The sequence below is a fragment of the Chelon labrosus genome (assembly GCF_963514085.1).
Source record: "Chelon labrosus genome assembly, chromosome: 11".
In the NCBI taxonomy this organism is placed as follows: domain Eukaryota; kingdom Metazoa; phylum Chordata; class Actinopteri; order Mugiliformes; family Mugilidae; genus Chelon; species Chelon labrosus.
The window spans coordinates 21,219,809-21,238,534 of NC_140344.1; the positions used below are offsets into that span (position 1 = coordinate 21,219,809).

The following is an 18,726-nucleotide window of genomic DNA, read 5'->3' on the forward strand; positions in this document are numbered from 1 at the left end:
GGAATACCGGGGTTTTCGAAGCCGACATGCTGGCAAAAACATCTCTTTCCACCATCTTTTGCCAGGAGTGCCCTGTACTGTATGAAAATGATTGCCCCTCCATATTGTAGAAATGATAGGCCTGATGTGGGCTGATGTAAAATGTTTGAAGTCTCCGCGTAAAAAGCTTTTTTCCTCATGAAGTAAGAAACTGAAATGGCATTATTTATTCATCTGTTGAGAGGGCACTTAGCTACCTGCAACCTCAAAGTTGAATAATGCAGAGGTGTGCCAGCTCAGTCCTCCTCTGCAGCACGCAGCATTGTGTTGTTGCGGCCCTTTTGATCTTTCCATTTGAAAATTTAGAAACTGCTCACATAATGAAATTATCAGTAGTGCACTGTACTGTTTTTTTTTTTTTTTTTGTGTTCAAGTTCAATGAAACCAAATCCAGAGCCTTGCTGAAAACTCATGTGCATTATAGCTTTAAGCAGCTAGTGCAGCTAGCGGTAAACAGCTCTAGTAAAGAGGACACAGACGTCACAGCATAGTCTATAATACAATTTATTTTGGCAGATCGTAATGTGTACAAATCTCAAATGCTCATTTTATATATTTGCATTGTACCAGCAAGCATCTTATAAAGCATTTTAAAAACATCCTAAAACAGTATGCATATTTACTATTTTTTTCCATTAAAAACATAAGTGCTTGCAATTTGTTTAAGTATGCTGTACTAAAAAGTAGAACATGAGCTAAAAAGTACAAGCTACAAGCTGATCACGTAGGTCAGCTATCTTAAAAAATAACAAACGTACCTGCCTCATAGAAAACTCTGCCCTTTAGAAGCTGAAAATAAAACTTGTGCTTCCTCTGCAATTTTAGAAACATAGTAGAAAAGATGGACATATAAAATATAAACAACTGACATTTAAGTTTATCAAAGTGCAGTGTGGATTTTCTAACTCCCGACCTGCCAGTAAAATGTTCAGCTTTCCTTGAATTCCTGAGCTGTTTATTGCGATCCTTCTCTTTTTGAAATAAAATGTGAACATTTTCCAACCTGTTTCACAAAGCACTGGCCAAAACATAATCAACACTACTGATAAAAATATCAAATAGGGCACAGTGTAGAAGACATATGCATCCAGTGCATCATTCACAATACAGTGCGTAGACATTTAAGAGACAAACAAAACTTCTTCATGAAAACACATTGCACTGTTCATTTTGGTTTAAGACACGCAGAAAGAATTGGCGGATTTTAAGGTTTAAGGTGACGTCCCAGTATCATCATGGTACCCATTTGGCAGAAAAAAAATGGAAGAGTGCCACCTATTGGTTTTAAAGCGTACAGCTTTTTAAAAGGCACGCAGGTTTGATACCAGCATTTGTTTTGCACAAGGCTTTTTTTTTTCTTTCTCAAAAGTGTCTGCAATAATACCTACACAACATCCAACGTCCGGCCTGAGCAAAAATTGTAATCATCAGTAAGTCATGCACAGTAGTAAGCAAGCAGTAATTATAAAACAACTGAGCAATTTTACAAAATAATCAAAGACAAAAGTTGACATAAAATCCACATGTTTTTTTCATCAATGATTAAGTTCACTATTGCATCTTAATTTGCAGTTCCCTCCAGTATCAAACATTTTTCACAAATAAATACTACAAAATATAGGTTTAAATCCAGAAAGCTAGACGATTCTTTACAACAGCGGGTAAAAAATAAATACAGCAGAATTTGTTTAAAGCATTCCCTTTAGAAATGTCTGCTGAGTTTTTTGTTGTTGTTGCTATCTAACAAGAGATGGGAGAGGCGTCCTGGGTTTATGCATTGTGGTATCCATTTTTGTGAAAACCTCTCTTTGGTTCCACGTTCTCGTAAATAGAGAGCGCGGCGGCGTTTTGGTAGATTAGATCCACGTTGGTCCCCGTTCTCGATCGGATCACGTCCAAGGCGCACTGGTTTAAGAACACGTACTGGTCCTGCAGACGTATCACAAAGTTAAATGAGCTGCAGGATCATTTCAAATAACGTGACCAAAAATAAACCCCAAGAGTGTGTGATTGCTTCTTACCTCGGTCTGCACCATCAGAGGCCGGTGCATGCGCAGATCGTGAACGATACCGTACACATCGACGATATTTTCCCTTTCAATCTGGAAGATCAGCCGGTCAATGGCAATGAAGGTACCGGTGCGCCCTACACCAGCACTGAATGTTGAACACACAAAGACAAACAAAGAGAGAAGATGCCAAGATAATATCAGTTTGTCATTTCATATAAAATTGTGAGCACACAAAATGTCTCTTTGTGTGTGTTTGTCAAACCTGCAGTGGACCACTGTAGGAGAGTGTCTGGAGTATTGGTTCATGTGCTCTCTGACCAAATGTCTAAAGCTGATGAGGAGCTCAGTGGTTTCTGGGACCCCGTGATCTGGCCAGGCTGTGAAGTGGAAGTGACGAACTGAACGGGTCTCTGCTGTTTTCACCTGGAGGGCAAACAACACACACAGTCACAAAATAGTCTGTATGAATAAATGCACACAGGTGTTCCTAACAAGTATTTGAGGCAAGGCAGACAAGACCCCCGTGCTTTTTTTAATTGATTAGTTGCAAGAGTTATATTGTTTTCACTTAAAGCTTTATCAAAGCACCAGTCTCGATAACATAGACCATAGAGTGCTTGAGAGATACTTGTTCCTTTTCAAGGTAAGTCTTTTGTTTAGGATCAACTCAAAAAACATGAAGAACAGCACAAGGATATGACCTGGCCTCCAAATTCACTAGATCCCAAACTGATCAAGTATCTGTGGGATGATCCACAGAGGCACCTCCCCTCAACCTAGGCACAAGGGAGACTTACACAATATTAAGAAGGTGGGCATAATGTTGTGCCTGATTGGTATATGTCAGTTTTTCTGTTTGATAAAATTTCCTGGTTGATGGTTCAACCTTCCCCAGTATACTGGACTTTCACTAGACTATTGCAAGCTATTGAGTAGTAGTGTTGTAGCTCCAAGGAGATATTGCAAACTCATGCTACTAAATAAGCACTGATGTACGAAAAGGGCTTCTCCTTGGCATATGTAACATCTCCACACTTACATATTTAATGTCAAAGTCCCTGATAGTCCAGTCTTCGAGTGGTATTTCCGAGGTTGTTGTCACAGTAATGTCTTCAAAGTGCTTGGTGCCGGGACTCCAGTACTGCTCACATTTTACCTAGAAAGGGGTAGACAATGGTTCAGCTGTAGCAAACTGCCAACTTCCCTTAAATAAACACAGTATTCAGAGACACATTTAAAGTACTGGTACTATAAATTTTCCATTGTACTGGCTTTTTTGTTTCTTCAGATGAGTGTCAAATAATCGTAAAGTGCAGCAGGAGGCTAATAGATAGCCTTTGGACTTCTCAAACATCTTAAATATAAATCATATACTGTAAGCTATTACCAATCAACTATTAACTGTTTTAATCTTATTTAAAAAGTTTAGTTTATTTTTTGTTTTTGAGTCAATCTACAGTATATTAAATGCTATGGGCTCCATACTGTCGAGCAAATGCTCACGGTAGTGAACAGTTGTTATAATGCAGACGATGCATTCATGTAATATGTCTGCGATTTCGATTTTTCAATTTTTCTGGCTCACACGTGCGCTTGTGTTCGCACTCACCCGTCCCTGTTCATTACAACGTGTCAGCATGACCAAAGTCTGCACGTTCTTCTCCCAGATCATCCTCCAGAAATCGTTGACTGTGGTGGGCAGAGGACCCTGGGCGGCAATGTACTCCTTCCTTGAGTTGTAACCCTGCCAAATAAAACACCAGCCGAGACAGTTTTCGAGGAGACTGACTGAACGTGGATGAAGGTAGAGCTGTTTAAACGGCGTGACTATAAGCAATGGAATGAGCAGCTCAGTAGTTCAGTAGTAGATTTACTGGTACTGAAGAATGATGAATGTCAGTACGCACCGGCATGTAGTTAGCATTGATGTAGTCGTCAAATGGACTTCCATGGACTATAGACAGTTTCACCCTAGAGGAGTCATCTAGGAGGTGAACAAGAGGGCAGATGAAATGCCATGGCTGCAGTTATACTTAGAATTAACAATGACTGTATTATTGCTCAGCTTTTTCCTGCACTGTGTTATGCACTCAAAGACGTATGACACTTTTGCTTTAAAATGGGGAAATGTTAGTAGTATCACAGGTGATGATATAGTTTAAAGTGAGGCGTGTTATTGTGGAAAGCAGCAGAGGTGGGTTTTTTCAGGTGACTTACAGGGAAGAACGTTGTTGTAGCGGTTCTTGGGCTTGTTCTCCAAATCCAGTGCGTGGATCTTTGCCTGGCCTGTACCGACAATCTTCAGGTCCTTTTGTTAGAAAGAAAGAAGGAAAGAAAAGGATGATTTGTGTGCATGTGAAGTAGAAAGAGAGAGCAACTTAATTTCCTGTTCCATCGCAATTTTTTCCATCATGAATAAATGATTACAGGCTTCCTATGAAGCTTAAATTTGTTGATTCTACACAGTAAAACCTAGTTTCAAATTTATTAAATTGGATATCATTAATAGTTCTGACATTAATTCCCTGACACGAATAAGCGAATGCACAAACCAAGAGCCCTTAAATATGAAGTTTGTGTTTCACCTCGAATTCTTCCGCAAAGCCGCAGTTGGAGTCTGCTTTCTGCTTCTTGTAATAAGCCTCAAAGTCTTCCACCGTCACAGCCACACTCCTGCTCAAATGGGACACCAGAGATGTTAGTTATGTCCAGAAAACTACTGTTAACATTAAAAAGATCCAATTTAGAGTTAAAGTATTTATACGTACACTTTGGCTCTGGAGAAAGAAAGAAGAACGAAAAACAACCATTATTGAATCAATATAGTCGTACATTTATCTAAAACTTGGTCATGGTAAATAAAAAATATCATGGTCAAAATGAAAACCTTACCTCATGGACTGAATCTGGATGTCGGAGGATTCTTTATTGGATAACCTGCGGTAGGGAGGGAGTTTAAAGAGGGAGTTAAGAGTTTGTTGCTAAACGCGCTGGCTTGACAGGATTTTTCATCCATGATGACAATGACAAACCTTTTCCAGTAGATAATAAAACCGATGAGGATGATTGAGAGGATGAAAAAAATTCCCAATGTTACTCCGACAGCAATGGGAACGATAACTTAAAAAAAAAAAAGAAAGAAATAAATAAGACACACCAGTGAGCATTTACTCACGTAATTCATAGAGAAAAAAACACTTGTGGTTTTGAAAATGGTACCTGGATCAGGTGGAAGTACACCGATATCAATAAATCCTGTTATTGTGACAAATGATTTGCCAATGTCCACAAGGCCATCTGTGTAAATCAGCCTGGTGGATACCATAATAGCAGCTCTGCAGGGATAAACAAATCGGATTTAGTGATTTGAAGTATGTTTATATCCCCAACGATCATCTATTTACAGTTTACTTACTGGTAATTTCCTCTGGGTTCCAGGGGACCATTGGTGTAGCCTTTCCACTTGGATCCAGTCCCTATTTGTATGTCGAAATGGTATATCTGAGTACTGCGTGACAGGGGAGTGAAGTCTGTCGTGACTGTTGCCAGGTACACTGTTGTTCTCCCTTCTTTCCACTCATCGTAAGTGTTCCTTAAGTGCTGTACCAAACTGGAATTGACATCTGGAAGGAAAGGAATTACCAAAAACAGTAAAAGTTTTTTGCCCAGAGTCTTATTTTTCAAGGAACACAAATACTTTCAATCTGCAATTAACTGAGATAACCGGCAAAGAACACACCAGTCTGCCTTTTCACCAGCACCCCAACGGCTATGATGGGCCCTCTAGAGTTGTCCAGCAGTTCGCTGTTAATTTGAAGGGTGAACTGGTTGTGTTTCTTATCTGTCACAACTGGTTTTTCAAAGACTTCTGGAATCAGTGGATCTTCAAAAAAATAAACATAAAAACAAACAAGAAGAAGAAGGAGAAAAATACTTGAATTAGTATTCAAATATTACAGCAACAAAGACAAAAGTAAAACCTGTAAAAAAAAATACAGAAGTGTTTTGCATGTGCCAGTTTAATAATCATCCTTGTTTTACTTGTGCATACAGTCAACTACAAATCAATCCAGGAAATAGCAACAGATGAATGAATACAATTAAATCAGTGTCTCTTTGAGAGGTTTTCTGCTAAGATGCTCATTGTAACAATATGAATTTCCTGTAAATTGTATCTCATTAGCAACAGGTCTAATAATATAGTTATTCACATTCCACATTTTTGCAATTATAAAGTTTGCAAAGCATTATTTCTTACATGTGATGCCTGTCTGACAACTAGTAGTCACAGGAACGCTTGGGTTTCCACAGCTTTGGGTCACTACAGTCAAACTGTAGTTAGTATAGTGAGTAAGGTTGGAAAAAGTATGACGTGTTTCCAATGAGTTTCCAATCAGTTTCTGATTTTTAGTCTCTGCGATGACTTCAAACTTAGAGAATCTGCCTCTTGGTTCAGTCCAGTTCAGGGTGATTTCTGCGATTTCTTGGTCTGGACATGTGACATTTAAAATTGTCACTGGGCTTGCCTCTGCAACATCAAAGAAATTAGAAATAAATGTTAGCATAAACATTGCTAAATCCTTGAACAGAGCAGTAAATTATGTTAAAGTTGATTATTTTTCTGCGTCTTAAGAAGGTCTAAAATTTGGGAACACTGATCATTGACCAGAAATATATTATTCAACCAATTATCTTGTGATTTCTATTACAGCTGGGTCCAGTTGTTGGCAAATATTTGATAGGAACAGTTGTAAATGAAATTAATTAAGTTGTCATGACCATACTTGTGCAGTTGGAAATCATCCTAGGGGCAGCCTGTGTTCCATCAGAGGTCTCTGTGGTGACACTGATGTTATGGGGACTACCAGGTTTCAGGTCTTTGATGTTATATTCTGCACAATTAGTACATGTGGTGTTTCTGATGTTCATATATGAGATTTCCCAGGTCACACTGTAACGATAGCTTTCCTTGTAGACAGCAGGTCTGGACCAAGAGACGTAGATATTCGTCTCTTCTGCTTGGGTCATGAGAGACTCCACGCTCAGGGGCCCTGATTGAAAAGATGTGTTAGTCAAGACATAAGGGTGAAATAGAAGCACATTGCTTGGGTACAAAAGTAAAACCCTTACTTGTGGTGACCAGATAGATGTAAACCGTCTCACTCTGATAACCCAAAACCCCCACGGTTGCCACAGTGATGTTGTAGGAAGTGCCAGAATCCAGGGAGTCAAAAGTATGATTGGTGTTATCGCTAGTGGTATTGGTAACGTTTGTGCCTCCTTGGGGCGGTGTGTATGTCATTTGGTAGAAGAATGATGGGCGATACATTAGAGGAGCTTCTCCCCAACTGAATTCAATGGAATTGGTTGTCTTGTTCAGGATCTCAATCGGCCCTGGAGGGTTGGGGTCTGAGGGAGAAAGTTGCAGCAGATTAGCTTCAAGAAAGTGTGTAACATCATTCAAAAATCTTTTAATTTCTGACTTTTATATGCATGCTTAAAAGGACATAAGGAATAATTATCAATTAACATTAGTTCTGTTATTTAGAACCGTGCTTGTCTGGTTGTCCAACTGATTTATGTGCTGCACCGTTTGTCACCGCATCACCTGTCAGCAGAAGTTCTGTTCTGCCCTCAATATTTTTTGTCCTCAAATTTTACAGTTGTATCATTTGAGAACATCATTAACAACTAAAATGACAAAAACCTTTTTATTATCTCATTGCACACGAGTGCTTTCATGTGGCAAGAGCTATGTGGTACAGAGATTATTATTTTTCTGGTAACGACATATAAACATCATTATGAAAAACAAAGGCAAATACAAGCTTTCGCTAAACTAAATTGCACTAAACAAAAATCTGAGTGATCACAAAAGGTTTAAATTAAGTGCATTTGTACTTAATTTAAAATACACTTAGGCTTGTGTGCACGCATGTCCACTCTCTGAATGTTTGTGTGAACATGTGCATGTGCATACATCCCCACAGTACAGTTTGTACTATGTCCACACAATTTATGTAAATAGGAATGTGTGAAACATTTTGGTTTAAATCTTTATTTAAAAAAAAAAAAAAAACATGAAACAAATATATATGAGAAGCTGCCAACTTTCAAATTCATCACCGTCCTCCTGGTGTACTAGTTTGCTTTCCAGGCTTGAAATCTGAATGGACTGCTGCACATACAGTATGCTTGTAAAAAAGTTTGTAAACCTTGAAACTTGAGTTTGCACTGTTCCTTCAGATGTGACCTAAATGGAGGAATTTCTGTTTGTCCTCCACAAAATGTTTACAGAGGAATTTCTATATGTTTCCCTCAGTATACTGTATACAGAATATGTTTATACTGAGTATGTTTGCATGTCCCCACATATATATTCATAAGCATATATGCAAGTACGTAAAGTATAATACTCACAAGTTGCATTTGTAACCAATGAAGATGACGCATTGAAGGGTCCGCTGAATGTGGTTATCGTGGCTTCGTAAAGCCTCCCAGCTGACAGGTTATCAAACAGTTCAGAGGTATCGGTATTAGATTGATTTCGCTGCTCCTCTGTCCCATTTGGGTGTTTTAGACAAACCACATAATACTCCACATTTCCAATGGGGTGTGTCCATGACACCAAGACCGAACTATTGGAGCCCTGACTGGAGATCTGGGGCTGTGCTGTCTCAGGCCCTGTCAGCGTGCAGAGTAGTAGAGATTAAAGCAGGTCAACACTTAAAATTTGCAAATGACATGCACAAATGACAGGTAAGACTCTTACTAGTGTACTGAAAGCTGCAGATTTCTTCCCCTATGATGTGATGAGCTGCCACCACAGAGACACACAAGGTGCAGTTGGTCCCGGGGGTGAGCTCTGAGATCACTGTGGTGTTTTCTGGAAGGGTTATGTTTTGAGAGGCACAGCCTGCAGTCGTAACCCGATATTTATAGTATGACTTGTACTCAAGAGGTTCCATCCAGCTCAGTTTTATCGCAGTTGTGTTAAACGTTTCAGCCTCCAAACGACGAACCATATGCGGCACTAAAAAACACAAGACAAAGTGTCACGATTGTGCAGACAGTTACTTTTATATTTCTATGTAGTACTTCTGACAAGACGAATGGTGCATACGTGTGAAGAAGTTTGCTGTCTCAGGACTTGCTTCAGTGCCATCTGCTGCCCGTGTAGTGACAGTAAAGCTGAAGTTGCTCCCAGAGAGAAGTCCAGTGAAATTTGCTTTGGTTTCATTCACTACTTTAGTGCGTATGATATTTTGGGAGCCATTGATCACTTGCACTGAATAAGTGTAGTCTGGTCTGCTCTCACGCTGGTCCCACACCAAGGTCACATTTTCTGTGTTGACTTCTGTATGACTGAGATTACTTGCAGGATATGGTCCTGAGAAAATGGATGAGATACAGTGACTGTTTTCACACGTCCTCACAGTGGTTAACAATGTATTAGATCTCTGTGGTTTACGTAACAGAAATAAGTGGTTAACAGTGTAAGTAGCATTCCATCTAGTCTAAAAAATAAAAAAAAAACTACATTTCCACTGGAAAAAGACACTACTTATTGCGTTCCCTGAAGTACTCCCAAACTTAACAACTTTTAGAAGTGCATGACGTCACATGGGAACACCTAATTAGCATCAGTTACGTATACATGAATATTGTTTTTAAAAATGTATTGATGATTAATTGATTGATTGGGATCAGTTGTACGCCAGGTTGTTTCTTTGGGTAGTTTGTGTGCAATCTTGACACTAAACAGAGGGCAGTGTGTCCAGTTTAAAACTAAGGTTTGTGTGTATGAACAATATTAGTAGTATATTGTTTTCTGAAGGTTTGAATGCATTGCCAAATTGAGGAGGGAATGGCAGACAATGACAAATTAACTGCTGCCCGGCGGCAGGCAAATGTGTTTGTTTTACCTGCGTAAAGTCGATACGTTGTCCTTGATTATTTACCTTGCACAGAGTGTGTATTTAGGCCCCTGCATGACTTAACAATTTACAAAATTCTGGCTAATGGTTGAAACTGCACTGACTGCTGTTTCCAAACGTACACAAAATATGCCTTTGGGTGTCTGTCAGTTGCTGCGTTTACACAGCAACTGACACTCATAATGTAAATAAGAGCCCAATCAGAATAAGGCCTCATGGTTGCTCCACATGGAGTAAGCATCCGATGATGTTACGAGTTGACCCAAACAATTTAAAAGAGTTCATGATTGTTGAGCGCCTCTGTGATTTAATTGCTTGATCGAAATGTTAATACAAGATAATCATTTAAGATAACCCTTTAAGATAATATGGCCATCAGCGGATGCACACGTCAAAAATTTTTCTGACAAATAAATTGGTGCATGTAAACATGTTTAGATTTTTTCCTCCTTTTTTTTTAGTGTCCCTGTAAACTGTTGAGTTTTAATTTATCACTAGAATGAATTCAGTCAGGTTGATGAGAGGCAGTAAAAGGTTGTACAGTGGCAAGAAAAAGTATGTGAACCTTTTGGAATTTCACGGTTTTCTGAATAAATATGGCATAAAATGTGATGTGATCTTCATCTAAGTCAAGGGTATTGACAAACATAATGTGTCTCAAATAATTACACACAAAACATCTGATCTTTCATGTCTTTATTGAACACACTCATTCAACATTCAAAATGGCAGTGGAAAAAGTGACCCCTCCCTGGCAGCAATAACCTCAACCAGGCGCTTCCTGTAGCTGTAGATCCAACCTGCACATCGTTGAGGAGGAATTTTAGCCCATTCTTCCTGGCAGAACTGCTTTAGCTCTGTCATATTCTTTGGACATCTCATGTGTATGGCTCTCTTCAAGTCAATCCATAGCATCTCTACTGGGCTCTGACTTGGCCACTCCAAAAGGCGGATTTTGTTTGTCTGAAGCCATTCTGTTGTGGACTTGCTCCGGTGTTTTGGGTCATTGTCCTGTTGCATCACCCACCTTCTACACAGTTTCAGCTGACATACAGACTTTCTTACATTATCCTGAAGAATTGTTTGATATATATGGGAATTCATCTTCCCCTCAGTGATTCCAAGCTGGCCAGGCCCTGATGCAGCAAAGCAGGCCCAAATCATGATGTTTCCTCCACCATACTTTACGGTTGGGATGATGTTTTCATGATGATATGCCGTGCCCTTTCTACGCCAGATGTAGTGCTGTGTGTTTTTTCCAAATAGTTCAATCTTAGTTTCATCAGTCCACAAAACATTTTGCCAATACCGCTGTGGAGCGTCAATGTGCTCTTTTATGTAAATCAACAATTCTTGATCGTAGATCCTCTGAAAGCTTTTTTTGTCGAGGCATGGCTCACATAAGCGTGTTCTTCTTGTGCAGAGCAAACTCCAAAAGTTTGAGGGGTTTTTATCAGTCAAAGTAGCTGTAGTCCACACCTCCAAACTTATTATCTTAACGAGACTCCAGGTGTGCTAAAACCTGACTCCAATTTAGTTTTGTGAGGTCATTAACTCGGGTGTTCACATACTTTTTCCACTTTTTTTTTTTTGGTTTTTCTCAATAAAGACATGAAAGATCAAAAAAAAGTTGTGTAATTATTTGAGACACATTATGTTTGTCAATACCCTTGACTCAGATGAAGATCAGATCATATTTTATGACAAATTTATTCAGAAAACCATGAAATTCGAAAAGGTTCACATACTTTTTCTTGCCACTGTATACAAACACTCAAGTGCAAACTTTAAAGCGATAAAAAATACAAAAAATACAGTAAATCTTGAAGTAAAGCTGATAACATCCACAGAAATAACCTGGATGTGTTTGTGTCTACTCACGAGTATAGTTTTGGGCGGTCACTGGTGTGCTCTCATACTCCAGCACACCTACAGTAACAACAGAGATACTGTATGGTTGTCCAGAGGAGAGTGAGTGCAGAAGGAACCAGTTGTCTGTTGTCTGTTGTTCCACAGGGGTGTACTCATTAGCGGACACACTGAAGCTGTACTGAATTTGGTCCATGTTCTCCGGATCTGTCCAGGTGAAGTTGATGGAACTGACAGTTTGAAAATCCACCGTGATAGGGCCAGGAGGGTTAGGAACTGAACAGGGAATAAATACTCTCTGATTAGTATTCAATTCCATCACATTTCTAAAATAAAAATACTGTATACACAGTGTGAGCTACAAGTCACAGTGCTGATGTAACTCACAAGTTGCATTGCAAACAGACGAACTGCTCTCCAGAGGTCCACTTTTGGTGACCACCTCCACACAGTAAAGTACTCCTGGTTTCAAGTCCGTAAACACATTGCTCAACGTCATGTTGCTCAGATCTGTGGCGTTGTCCACCTGCTGCATGCTTCTGTTCAGCAGGACAGAGTAAGAGGACACCTGTCCATTTACCGCCTCCCAGCTCACTGTCAGGCTTGTTGTGCTTCCCATGACCACAACGTTAGAAGCTGCTTCAGGAACTAGACAACAAAAACAGAAATTCAAATTTAGTATTCAACACATTTACAGGCATTTTACAGGTTGTGTAGTAATGGAATAATTGCAACACAGTTAAAAATTACTCCTGCAAGCTTATGTGATATTAAGGATTTATGATCAGTGCAAAAGTACAGTTCACTCATTATTTTGGCCTCTGCTTGAGACTTTTCAGTATTGGTGCGGAGCTTACAACACATGATCATTCAAAGATATAGACACACCAAACCAACATCAAAGAACTAGCAGCGACGCTTGAGCACAACATAAAACGTGCAGCAAGTGGTCAACAAGATCAGGTTTGTTTTTCTTCCGTGCACTACAGTTTGCTGAGCTGAAAAGCCAATCAGAGAGATATTTTTTGATAGACTTGTTCTGCGACCGTTTCAAAAATGCTGATTTGGCTAAAAATAACAGTGGAGACAGGGAGCCAACGGCGGGGGAGCCAACGGCGGGGGACCCAGCGCCGAAACTAGAGCCGCAGATGCTCACTGACGGCCCGACTCCGTCAAAGCTCTGTTGGCTTGTTTTGTAAGAGCTTACATACAAAAGACTTTAAGATGACGTGTCAGCCCTCGGTGCTTGAATTTTGGCCAATATTTCCTCTCTCTCACAGCTCCCCTGTCTTAATGTGCGATACTAAATTGCCCTGAGAGCCCTGCGATAGACTGGCAACCTGTCCAGGGTGTATCCCGCCTCTCGCCCAATGACAGCAATCCAGCCCCCCCTCCGTGACCCTCCAGAGGACAAGCGGTTACAGAAAATGAATGAATGAAATTGCCCTTAGATTTTAATAAGCCTCTTTTCAACACAACACAACACATTTCAGACGATTCAAGACATACTTGTTTGACTAGATAGTTTCTGCTCTGTGGACTTGACCCCTTCCACCACTGTGACCACGGTAAACTCATAGTGTGTTCCAGGGACCAGATGGTAGAAGGTGTAATTCTCATTCCTGGTTGAATCATTGTGAACCTCTTTGTTGTTCAGGAGCGCTGTCACTAGGTAGTAGTAGGAAGGCTTGTGATCACTCTCTCTAAGCCATGTCAGCTGGATGGATGTTGTGTTCCTGTAATTCACTGTGATGTTTGTCACCGCTTTGGGCACTGTGGGGAATACAGGAGACAGTTAGAAAACAGGATAAAAATACTGTTGCATAATTCTGTGTCCTCCTTAAAAGCATTTATATGCAAATCCTTACTCGTGTAACTGGATGTCTGTTCTGCAGTAGATGTACTTCCTGGTGCAGCCATAGTTGTGACATAAACAGTGTAATTAGATCCTGGCTCCAGCTGACATATTACAGTGCTGTTCGTCGTACTGACTGTTGTGTTAACAAGTACTCCTGTGGCATTATAGGTTTCTACCATGTATTCGTAACACAGCCTAACCCCCACTGGGTCTGACCATGTCACACTGACTGAAGAGGTTGAGTTGGGGCTTGCTGCAACATTCAGCACTGGGTTTGGCACTGCAAATATAAATAAAAGTTGCAAGAATATATTAAAAAGTGATTAAATAACAAGAGCTTTCCGACGTATGCCTATCTTGTACTTACATGTGAAATTAGATGTATTGACAAAGGTGCTCCTCAAATTCTGGGGTCCAACGGTTTGCACAGATATATCGTAGGAGGTTCCAGACAAGAGCGAAGACAGCTCTGTGTTAGTGTCTGAGGAGTTTTTGCTTTGAATTTCACCATCTTCAGACTGGTAGGTGATGTAATATCTGATGGCTGGAGCGCCCGCCATCATGGCAGGAGTTGCCCACTCGAGCTGGAGCGAAGAGTTGGTCCTCCTACCAAACATGATGGAGCCAGGGGGGTTGGGAACTAAAAGATATGAACGACAGTAGCTTTATATTGATGAGAAAACAACAGGAGTTTTGGGTCAGGTGGATAATTCAGTCGATGGATAATTATGCAAAAACCTCACAAGAGGTTATTTCAGCTAAAGGGGGCAACACAAGCAACTTAAGTCAAGCATGTGCTTAATTTTCTACAGTTTTGTCAACTTAATTGTTAGGCAATGTTTCAAACAGGATTAAGTCTTTGCTTGTCCGAACATGCCAAACTATTAAACTGTTTCTATGGAATACAGAGAGTGAATACATGCACCCAGTATAGCATTTTATTAACACAGACTTGAATGCAAGGCAGCACTTGTGAGAAGCTGTCACGCAATCTGACTCAATTTCTCAGATTTTACATAATTGAATTATTTAACAGTGTTTTTTTGTCCCTCTCAAGATCTAGCTTAATAATAAGACCAGACTAGACTGTTGAACATACCAGTGGCAATTGCAGACGGGTCAGACGTGCTATTCAAGTTTCCAGCTACAGCTGTCACTTTGATGTCAAAGATTCTTCCAGGATACAAATCAGTGAAGTGGGCATTGGTGAATCTTGCTGAAGTGGAATTTTTATACGTCAGATTTGTATTGTTGATCTCCACCACGTAGTGATCAGCCCGTCCCAGAGGCAAAATCCAGCTGATGTTCAGACTGTCGGTTCCTCGTACGGCTGTAATATCCCCAGGCTTTACAGGTGCTAAATGAAAAGAAAAAAATATGCTTTTTTTGAGATTTGACATAGCATTGCATGAATGTTATTTCGTTATTTAGCCAGTCACCTGATCTCAGTCTGACTCAGGTGCATTTCTAACTCGCTAAAGACCAAGTTAAAACCACAGAGATGCAATGATAAGGAAGAGCAGAAGCTGGTTGTCTGGGAAGAACACTTCAGGTAGTCACCTTTATAATATCAGATGTGATTATGTGGTTTGATTTCACGTGTATGTGTCCATTGGCTTTTGGACTATAGGCTATATACAGGAAATATTCCATTACAGCTAAGTGATGGTCCTAAATTGGACACAATAACCTAGGGGGACCTGTGGATTAGTGGAGAGAGTAGCAGCTTTGGAACCCTAAGGTGACAGGTTTGCATCCCCCTATGTCCGTGGCGCCGCATGTGTGGCGTGGTGTGAATGAATGGATGAGTTACATGCAGAGAAGAATCTGTCGTAAGAAAAACGATATAAACCACTTTTTGTCTTACTTGTACAGTGAAAAATCTCTGCCTTTTCACTTTTTGTTTCATTATCTCCAGCCACTGTTATGACAGTGAAACTGTAGCGCACTCAAGTAGTCAACTCAGAGACTTTTAGTTTATTGTTCTGTGTAAAACATTTTTACTTTTACAACTAATCACATGTAAAAATTGAATAATTGAAGGTAGTATCCATGATATTATTTAAAAATGAATGTGTTGAATGCAGAGCCTGAAGAACAAAAAGCCATGTCAACATACAAATGCATGCATCTGAACTACAAATGCAAAACAATGACACTTAAAGTGTTATAAATGTCGCTAAATTTACAAACAGAAACTTGCTTAATTAAATTAATATTCTCAAAGTATGGGCTTACTTGTGAAGGCAGAAGTGAAGGCTTTCACCCCTTCCTTTGAGTATGCTACAGCAGCCACTGAAATGCTATACTGGAATCCAGGAGTTAAACCTTTGATGGTGAAGTTTTCATTAGCGGAATTACTGAAATTACTGGAATTACTGATTTTTTCTGTTCCTTCAGTCCACCGTATGGTGTACAAGTCAGCATTGCCTTCTGGTTTACTCCAGCTTAGAGACACAGTCGATGTTGTGACATCAGTGACAGTGAGATCTATGACCACAGCAGGGTCTGCAAATAAAAACAAAAACAAAAAAAACAACAACACAGGATTAAGTCAACAAACTCAACATGTTGAAATGTAATTAGCAGATAAATAAAGTGTTGCATACTTGTGAATTCGGTCACATTAAAAGGCTCTCCTTCTGTTTTATTGTCTCTAGCAATAGCAGTGACACTGACATTGTAGCTGGTGCCAGGCGTCAGGCTTGACAGCAAAACGGAGGTATTGTTTGTGATTTCGGTGTATAGCGATGAAGCATTACTCAACACCACCCGGTACTTGAACACGTGACCAGGAGGAGCTGTCCAGCTCAGTGAGATGGAGGAGTTGTCTGTGGTCACTTGAGGATTCTGAATAACACCGGGCTCTAAAGAGAAGAAGAGAGAAAACATCCAAATAAAAAAAAAACCAAACACATCAGATGGCACTTACGATTAACACATCAAGACAAAGAAACATAGATATTTAGGAAAAGTAGTAAAACACAATCATGAGGAAAAAAATGTACATCCACCAGGTCATAAGTACATTTAAATGAGCAGTGACAATTATTTTATACAGGTCACCAGTATTCAAGTTGCTAATGGCCTTAAATACTCATTTCCCTCCATAGAAAGAGTTGTTTCCCTCTGCTTTAAAACACAAGATTTAAACTCCCTGCGACTTGTCAAAAATCATACACATCGTCTTACTTGTATAGTGCGATATCTTTGCCTTTTCACTTTTTGTTTCATTATCTCCAGCCACTGCTATGACAGTGAAACTGTAGTGCACTCCAGGAGTCAACTCAGTGACATTAAGTTCAGTTTGAACAACAGTTCTGTTCCTGTTTGTTATTTCATCTGTCCACTGTACTATATAGAACGATCTGGAGCCCTCTGGTTCAGTCCAGTTCAAATTTATGGAGGATGTGGTGATTTCAGTGACAGAGAGTTCCCTGACTACCGCAGGCTCTGTGAAGGAAAATTTGTCATGTAGAAATGATTGTTAAAAAGAAGGAAAATAAATAAAAAAAACAAAACAACAACAACTAAAATCTTCAATTTTAGCAAATAATTCAGTGGCGACCGCTCAAGGCTGAAGCTGCATGAGACGACCAACACACCCACTGATGCGTCCAAGTACTGTTGTGAGAAAATACGGACAAAAGGTGCATTTGCTCCAAAGATTTACTCCTCAGTTTCACACAGGTGTACTAGAGACCTTTACAGTCCACCAGGTGTGCTCAGAGGACTCTTCACTGCCTGATTCTTTTAAGCACTAAGAATAAATATATCACGATGAAGAGGAACAAAAAATTAGGCCAACAAACAAAAAACTGCTGACAACGAAAAGCAGATGAAAGAGATGACTGTATCAAGTAAATCTTTAAAGGACCAGTGTGTGTAATTCAGTGCCATCTAGTGGTGAAAGTGAAGACTGCAAACAAATAAATCTCTATCATCTGCCACAGCAGTGACAGTTATTTCATACTGGACACGAGCAGTCAGGTTAGTAATGCTCTTAAATGTCTCAGTCACATTCTTAGACTTAGTTATTCTCCATCAGTCCACTGTACTCTATAGAAAGAGCTGTTTCCCACTGGCTCAGTCCAGTTCAGAGTTGTAGAGGAAGTTGTGAAACTAGTTACAGTAAGATTTGTGACTACTTCAGGCTCTGTGAGTGAGAGAAAGAGTAGTGGAAGCAAAGAAAACATAAAGGAATATAACCTAGAGTGTGGGAATAACACCAGTTTGGAAAACCGTGTTCTCATTATCCTTCAACTAATCCTTCTTCAATTTAAGCCAAACTTAAATTTGTACATACTTGTGTATTGAGACACCATGTCACTCGCTCCTTCAGTAATGTTATCAGCTGCCACTGCAGTGACATTTATTGTATACTGGACACCAGCAGTCAGGTCCGTAATATGCTTAAATATCTCAATTTCAGTTGTATTCCAAGTTACATTTCCATCAGTCCACTGTACTCTATAGCAAGAGCTCTTTCCCACTGGCTCAATCCAGTTCAGAGTTATAGAGGAAGTTGTGAAACTAGTGACAGTAAGATTTGTGACTACTGCAGGCTCTGTGAGCGAGAGAAAGTGTAGTGGAAGCAAAGAAAACATAAAGGAATATAACCTAGAGTGTGGGAATAACACTAGTTTGGAAATATCCAAAAAAGGTTCAAAAAAGGCAACTGGACTTGTAGAGAGACTGAGAACCTTCACAGACACTAGTTTGGAAAACCGTGTTCTCATCATCTTTCAACTAATTCTTCTTCAATTTAAGCCAAACTTAAATTTGTACTTACTTGTGTATTGAGACACCATGTCACTCGCTCCCTCAGTAATGTTATCACCTGCCACTGCAGTGACATTTATTGTATACTGGACACCGGCAGTCAGGTCAGGAATATGCTTAAATGTCTCAATTTCAGTTGTATTCCAAGTTACATTTCCATCAGTCCACTGTACTCTATAGGAAGAGCTCTTTCCCACTGGCTCAATCCAGTTCAGAGTTATAGAGGAAG

General features: G+C 39.8%; 1 protein-coding gene across 1 annotated transcript; it reads right to left on the reverse strand.

The window, feature by feature from the left end:
- Window positions 1-377: 377 nt before the first annotated feature.
- On the reverse strand, window positions 378-18,112 carry LOC311495610 (receptor-type tyrosine-protein phosphatase eta-like). Its single transcript, XM_084555130.1, has 28 exons — window positions 18,022-18,112; window positions 16,325-16,582; window positions 15,954-16,223; window positions 14,815-15,072; window positions 14,083-14,355; window positions 13,726-13,995; window positions 13,367-13,630; window positions 12,245-12,505; window positions 11,870-12,133; window positions 9,175-9,441; window positions 8,824-9,084; window positions 8,472-8,735; window positions 7,182-7,460; window positions 6,836-7,102; window positions 6,310-6,579; window positions 5,791-5,934; window positions 5,467-5,674; window positions 5,271-5,386; window positions 5,084-5,171; window positions 4,944-4,988; window positions 4,637-4,724; window positions 4,269-4,359; window positions 3,959-4,035; window positions 3,661-3,795; window positions 3,091-3,207; window positions 2,314-2,474; window positions 2,061-2,196; window positions 378-1,968 (listed from the first exon to the last, which is right to left on the reverse strand). Exons 1-28 carry the CDS (start codon window positions 18,038-18,040, stop codon window positions 1,810-1,812), a joined length of 5,310 nt encoding a protein of 1,769 aa, XP_084411256.1. The 5' UTR covers window positions 18,041-18,112; the 3' UTR covers window positions 378-1,809.
- Between the last annotated feature and the right edge of the window lie 614 nt (window positions 18,113-18,726).

Coding starts and splice junctions, on each gene's coding strand:
- LOC311495610 (XM_084555130.1), bottom strand. Junction 5,675..5,790: donor GCTGGTGAAAAGGCAGACTG/GTGTGTTCTTTG, acceptor CTTTCCTTCCAG/ATGTCAATTCCAGTTTGGTA. Junction 2,197..2,313: donor CCTACAGTGGTCCACTGCAG/GTTTGACAAACA, acceptor TTCAACATTCAG/TGCTGGTGTAGGGCGCACCG.